This window comes from Pteropus vampyrus, unplaced genomic scaffold (genome assembly GCF_000151845.1).
Source record: "Pteropus vampyrus isolate Shadow unplaced genomic scaffold, Pvam_2.0 Scaffold31, whole genome shotgun sequence".
NCBI classification, from domain to species: Eukaryota; Metazoa; Chordata; class Mammalia; order Chiroptera; family Pteropodidae; genus Pteropus; species Pteropus vampyrus.
This window is the reverse complement of record NW_011888812.1, coordinates 11,129,102-11,136,466: the sequence shown is the minus strand read 5'-3', so window position 1 is coordinate 11,136,466 and position 7,365 is coordinate 11,129,102. Positions and strand designations below refer to the sequence as shown.

The 7,365-nt window shown below is 42.3% G+C and overlaps 1 protein-coding gene and 1 pseudogene across 1 annotated transcript in view; one reads left to right on the top strand and one right to left on the bottom strand.

Moving 5' to 3' along the window:
- The window catches only part of LOC105290078 (olfactory receptor 4X2-like), a 9,196-nt gene that overhangs the window by 376 nt on the left and 1,455 nt on the right, over positions 1 to 7,365 (bottom strand). The window contains 2 exon segments of the mRNA XM_023528796.1: positions 24 to 770; positions 5,268 to 5,287. Coding sequence (XP_023384564.1) covers positions 24 to 770; positions 5,268 to 5,287 — 767 coding nt within the window.
- On the top strand, positions 1,198 to 1,313 carry LOC111737804 (annotated as a pseudogene).

The following is a 7,365-nucleotide window of genomic DNA, read 5'->3' as shown; positions in this document are numbered from 1 at the left end:
CTAGTTTTATTGTCCTAATCCACAGCCTTTTCATGGCCTTCTTCACTTCAGCATTTCTCAGGGAGTAGATGACAGGATTGAGGAGTGGGGTGACCACCGTGTAAAACACGGCCACCATCTTGTCTACAGACAGGGTGGTAGAAGGCCTCAGGTAGATGAAGATGCAGGGCCCAAAGAACAAGGTAACCACGGTGATGTGGGACCCACAGGTGGAGAGGGCCTTGCGCCGCTCCTCAGAGCTTCGAGTCCTTAGATGGAGCAAGATGACCCCATAGGAGGCTAAGAGGACCACGAAGCTGATGACAGACAGGGTTCCCCCATTGGCGACAATCAGCAGACCAATGAGGAAGGTGTCAGAGCAGGCGAGTTTGAGCAGAGGAAGCAGGTCACAGAAATAGTGGTCGATCACATTAGGGCCACAGAAGGGCAAGTGGAACATGAGAAGGATTTGGGCAAAGGAATGCACAAAGCCTCCCACCCATGCTATTCCCACCAGAACAGCACATACCTGCCGGTTCATGATGATGGTGTAGTTGAGGGGCTTACAGATGGCCACATAACGATCATAAGCCATCACTGTGAGCAGGAACATCTCAGTGCCACCAAAGAAGTGGATAAAGAAAAGCTGTGTCATGCAGCCCCACAGAGATATGGCTTTCCTTTCAGCCAGCAAATCGGAGACGAGTTTGGGGGCTGTAGTAGAGGAGTAGCAGATCTCCACGAAGGACAGGTAGCTGAGGAAGAAATACATGGGGGAACCAAGACTTCTGCTGGTCAAGACGATGAGTATAATGAGGAAATTCCCCAGCAGAATTGCTGTGTACAAGAGCAGAAATATCACAAAGCAAACTTTCTGCACATCCTGATTGGAAGAAAGTCCCAGAAAAATGAATTCAGTCACGTTATGTGTGTTAGCCATGAAGCTGCCACCAGGAGGCAGTAATTTGGGTGGGGTGATCTGAAATGATACAAAGCAAAAGACTCCCTCATTAGGCGGGAGAACTACTTCAAAGTCCTTGCATATCTGAAAAGTTTGTGAGCTGGATATTGAAAGATAAGTAAGAGTTAGTTGTGTGTGGAAGGGAAAAAAATTTCAAAAAGGAAGACGAGGATGTGGTTCCACAGTGTAGCAGTGAGCACATCTGCTTTACATGCAGAAGGTCCCGGGTACGTGCCCCAGTAGAGCCATGGTCCATGGTCTATGGTCATGCCACCCTGAACAAGCCTGATGTCTGATCTCAGAAGCTAAGCCAGGTCGGGCCTGGTTAGTACTTAGATGGGAGACCACCTAGGAAGACCAGGTGCTGTAGGCATAAATAATAATAATAAACTTAAAAAATAAAAAAGGAAGACGAGCATACAAAGCAATGAAAATTCATCAGGAGAAGGGCAAAGATAAAGCTGGAGGCAGAATGTAGGACTAGTTCATGAAGCCCAGTTATGGACTTTGGGATTTATCCTACAGACAATGGGGAATCATCAGAAACACTAGTCAATTGGAAAGCAAAAGAGGTTGGACTAGTGTTAACAGACCAGAGGAGGGGTGACCGACTAGGACACGAATACCTCACCGGATGATGTATGGCAGCAAGGAGAGTGTTACCGTCTCCGTGTTAGGTATCTCTCCATCGCCTTCGAATGCTTTTGTCTTTCTCCTGCAGCTTTCTTTCATTCCATTTCCTTTTGCTCTCTTTTCTTTCTTGGTCTGCAGAACAGCTTCCTTGCCACTCTGCCTCCCTTCGGAGTCTTCAGAAGAGCTGTCCCCTGGCACTCAGCTCCCCGTCTTACTTCTGCTTCCTCCTCCTGTTTCTCCTTCTCCACCTGGTCACAAATTAATGGCGATCTTGTTCCTTCCCAAGGATCCGAGTCAACCCCTGTACGATTCTTCTCCTTACGGATACCTTCCTCTCCTCCCATCCCATGTGCCCCTACAAGTGGCAATAGAAGGACAAACCATCCCTCTGCCCAAAGTGCCCACTTATGCTCTGACACAACATTCTCTGCAATCCAGCCTTCCAGCCCCTCAGGGCATCACCGAGAATGTGCACTGACTGACTGCAGACTCTCTTGGTCCATGCTGGATTTTGTCCAAGGTGAATGAGTTCTGTGTATAGCAACACAGCCCCTTGTACAATGAGACTCCAGGGCACCTGAGACCTAGAGTCATGTGACATCCACTCATGTCACAAAGCTTCCTTTCACCAGCAATGGGGACAGGTTGAGGTGATTAAGAACCATCATGAACCAGAAGGGAATCACTGATAGAGTTTATGATTACGGAGACAAATAGAGGGCCAAGGCCAGCCAGAAACTCTCTGATCAGCCGGGGGATTTTACCAAGAAGCCATTCATGGAAGAAAGCACTGCTAGCATGCTGGCTCCTGGGTTTACATTCAGGTTTTTTCGGTCATATCTATGTGATATCTAGAAAATTCTTTAACCTCTCAGAGACTCTAGGTCCAAAGGTAGCATGGAATTAATACTTATGTCACAGGTACATACCATACATGCCACTTCGAGCCCATCCCGGGACAACTTAAGTTCCCATCCTCTGTGCTGCCTTGGATTCTTCTAAGAGATAGGAAATCCATCTCCCCAATCCACACACCCTTATGGTCGAAGGCCTGCTTCTCTGAGGACATTTTGGAATCACAGTAATTTTCACGCCGAATTATAATTGTTATGTAACTGTCTGCCCCACTACACTATGAGATTCCCGCAGGCACAGATTATGTCTCTCTATAATGCCACCTTTAGTGCTCACTTACGCACCTCCATGAAATAGCATTCAATGATTGCAAGTACGATGAAGGAAGACTGGATATAGATGTTCCCCAACCTTCTTAACACAGTATTAGGTACATTGTAGGTATTCAGTAAATATCCAAAGAACAAAGGTCCCCAAGAACTGAGACCACGCCTTCTCCACCCCAGAATCCCATACCTAGCCTTGTGCTTGCCTCAAAGACCAGATGATGGGAGAGCCCTTTGTAAAATGCCACGTGCTTCATAGCAACATTCCCTTTGCTTGAAAAGTAGACTCGCAATCGTTATGTAAAAGAATCACATGCTCACAAAACAAAACTCACCCCAGTGTTGCTGTGGTTTTGCTGTTCTCACCGCAGTTACCTTTTCTGTTCTGACCGCAGAGATGCAAACATGAGAACAGCCCTCAGCTCATGCAGGTTTCCCAGTTAGACCATCAGAAAGCTCCTCTCCGGAACTGCCAGGTGGAAGATCTGCTCCCCCTGCAGCGTCAGGCTTGGGAATGCTGAGACTAAGCCACTGGGCTCAATTCTACCTGCTTTAAAACCAGAACAAAGTAGACTGGCCCTCCCAAATGTTCCACAGAGAAATAAGAATCCTGGAAGCTGAGCCTTGAGTTCAAAGTGCTTGAGAGCTCCAGAGGGTAAGGCATGATGAGCAAGAGATCGGTCCCCAGAGAGCCATACCTTTCTTTTCCCTAATCAGGTAGACTACCTCATGGGAAGCAAGACCTGGTCCCTAAAATCTCAAACCTCCTTGTAGGTAACGTACCTTCAGAAGTCAACCGGAAATGTGAAAAAATTAAACTCACCCAATGTTTACAGGTCACTGACTCTGGATAGGGCTCTATGCTGTCCAGAAGTCAGTTTAATACGGCTCTTGCTTATCATGGACTCAATCATGTGGCTTTACACAAAATAACACCATTCAAAGGATGGGGCCAAGGAACATAAGCCTGAAGTTTCAGGAAGCGGATAGCACTTCCCTTGCTTTTGTTATGATGAGGGTATATATTAGTGGTTCTTGACAGGGTGTAATTTTGACCCCTAGAAGACAGTTGGCAATATCTGGAGCCATTTTTCATTATCACGACCTGGGCGGGGCAGGAGTGCTATTGGGTAGAAGACAGGGATGCTATAAAACATCCTACAATGCACAGGACAGATCCCACAACAAAAATTGTCTGATCCAAAAATCATACCACTGCTACTGAGATGCCCTACTATAGATGAAAGACAAATGACCCTGAACTGATAATTACTGAAACTCGGTATTGGTTACAGGTGAGTTCATTACCATGCTTTGTCCACAACTGTATATGTGTCAAGTTTTCTGTAATAAAAGGTTTACAAATCCTATCATAGCACTTTGTAAGATAAATGTGCTCTGCACTGGTGTTACTCGCCAATGTCATTAATTCAGCCTGGATTAAAACCAAATGTCAAGTGTTAACAGATGGTTAATAAGAAAGTAATGATGAGGTATTTTAAGATTTTTTCTAAAGGTTTCAATATAATTGCTTTTGAGAGTACAAATACTGAATTAACTATTATCCTTTACATAGAAAAAAAAACACAAGCCAAATGATTACATAAAAACTCCAACTATTTCAAACCTGTATGTATTCCATAATATGTCATCATGAAGTTGAGTTTCTGTGAAAATCCTGTCATCAAAATATTTTCTATAGTGAAAGATTTGGTTAAAGAAATCTAAGGTAGATAGATTATTAAACATGAGTCCATGAATGTTTGTTATAGAAAACTATAATTATTAAAATATGTGTGGTATAGAATTGTGTTTGTTCACCTGAAGTTATAAATTGCCTTTTTCATAAGAGTTTGATGTTATTTCCTAACCCAGTAAAGATTAACTCATCAACTCTGGCATACTTCTCCAGTTCCAATTAAACCCCACCATCATAAAAGATGTACAGTTTCTTTAAGAATTAGGACTGTGTCTATACACATTCTTCCTTGCAAAAACTTATTTGCAAGTAAAACAAATGAATGAATCGGTCAGCTTATGCTTCTTATTAAAAAATAGGGATGTCAAAGAATGTTTACAGCAGAGCTTATTCACAACAGACAAAAACTGAAATCAACCCAAATATCTATGAACAAGAGGTTTATTTTAGTTGTGGTATGTTTACGCAATGGAATACTACTCATAACATAGAAGAACAAACTACTGTAACTCACAACACAATGAATCTCAAAAACATTATGTTAGGTGAAAGAAGCCAGACACATAAGGGTACATTTATAAAAGTTTAAGAATGAGTTAAACAGAAACCGTGATGATAGAAACTAGATCAGCAGTTGCCTCTGGGGAGTAGAGACTACCCAGAAAGGGCCATGAAAGGAGGTTCTGGGGTGACAGAAATATTCTACATCTTAGTTGGGATGTGGTTACTCGATATATAAGTTTGTCGAAACTCACTGGATTGTACACTAAAGGTCTGTGCATTTCATGACATAGTACCTCAATTAAAATTTTACCTCAGTGAAAGAAATAAAACCTGGCTGGGGCAGAGGGCCATGATGGAGGGAACACCTGGTCTGGGAGTCAGAATACCTGAGCTTGTGCCCAAGACTTCGTGCCTGATTCATTCAGGAGCAGAGATTGCGAGAGTCCCCCAATGCTTATTTTCTCCTTCTTCTTTCTACAGTACTAGGACCTCTGAATTTTTATCTGGGCACAAGCCCACCTGGACTAAAGATTACATTCCACAGCCTCCCTTACAATTTCAAAGGAGAGGACATGCACTTATTTTGTCCCTTCCTCTTTCCTGATGACAGGAATGCTGCCATGAGGACTGGAGTCCTACCGGACATCTTCAGCCATGAGGCAACTCTAAGAATAGAAGTTGTAAAAGATGGAGAAACAAGATAGGGTCCCCTTCCATCCTGAAGTGTCTACTTCCTGGCTTCTGTCTTGTATGAGATTTTGTTCCTTGCAACTAAAACCTAATCTAAACGATTTTACTCTCCAAAAATGTAGATTGGGAAGGATTAATTTATTTTCTATTTACAGCGAGGATTGCTATGAGACTCCAATGAAATAATGGATGTGCCAGGGCTGTGAAACATGCACAAGGTGTGAGGCAAATACAAGGAATATCAGTTATTCTACTAGTAAGTCCCAATGTGACTCCGGGTATTTCCATGCAGTTTGGAGAGGTGGTAATTTTTATTACAAGATAATATATTAACATAACTTGTATATTTTGAGTAAAAGTAATTCACAAGAAGTTCTGTTTCCAAATTATCTCATGTCTGGCTCAAGCCTTCCCCAAGTGATGAAGGTAAATAACATTGACAACATTCCGATATCTTTTATTCTTTAAGCAGTTATCGAGTGCCTACTCTGTGTCACTTATTACATTAGGTACTAAAGCAGAGCAATTCACCTAAAATCAATTCATCAACTAGAAATTTGCAGAGAACTAAATTAGCAACAATTAAGTGACAGAATGAACCAACTCAACAATTTAACTATTAGGCAGATGACCAAAGACCTGCTTTCGCTTCCAATCAGCTCTACAGCTTTCACTCTTAATTAAGAAGCCTTGAAATATTTGAATGGCAAACACGTGGAAAATCAACATTGAATGAACCTAGATCAACAAATGCATATAACATAAATGAACAGTTGAGCTATGCTGACCTGGCAGAAATTTGCGGACACCATTTCTAGATAGTTCCAATCAAGGGCAATACCTTCAGGGCATCAGGAAGGACACATCCATGTTCAAGTTCAACATAATCTTTATGCAATGTGAGGTAAGCATACCAAGGCTCATAAACATTAACCATTTTTAACCCAATTTGCTGACTTTTCTGCTCTCCATTGCTAAATGCATGTGCTAGTTCAACTGTAGAGAGTTTGTGCTATGTGCCAACCACAGATCTTCAGCAGCATATGACAATCAGCATTTATTCTCCTGTCTCTTCTTGTGAGCATAGAATACCTGAAGGTGCTGTAGCCACGTTGCAGCCATGAGGGGACAGGAAAGAGAACTAAAGAGGCACCAACCAAATGTTCTGGCATCACAGAATTAACAAACCAACCCTGGAACCACTGGCCTCCAAACTTCTTGTCAGTAAGCGATAAATGTTACTATGGCTTAAGCTAGGGGTTGGTGAACTTATTCTATCAGAGTTACATAGTAAATATCTGGGGTTTGCAGGCCATGCAGTCTCTGCCACAATGACTCAGTTATGCCACTATCACAAAGGCTGCCAGAGATTTAAAAAAATAATAATAATGGGTATGACTGTGGTCCAATACAACCTTATTTATGAACACTAAAAGTTGCAGTTCATATAACTTCCATGTGTCACAAAATATTATTCTTCTTTGTTTTTTTTTTTAACCATGTAAACACTTAAAAACCTTTCTTAGCTCACAAGCCACACAATGGGCTGGATTTGGCTTAAGCCATACCTCGGTGCCCAGATGACAACTCTATAGAAAAGGGAGGATCGTATAGAACTGTTCAGATTAAGATATTAATGGTTAATAATAGCCAGAGAGATTTCCATTCTAACTATACCCTACTCCCATGAAATAAAGTTCCCATTGCAGATTTTCAGA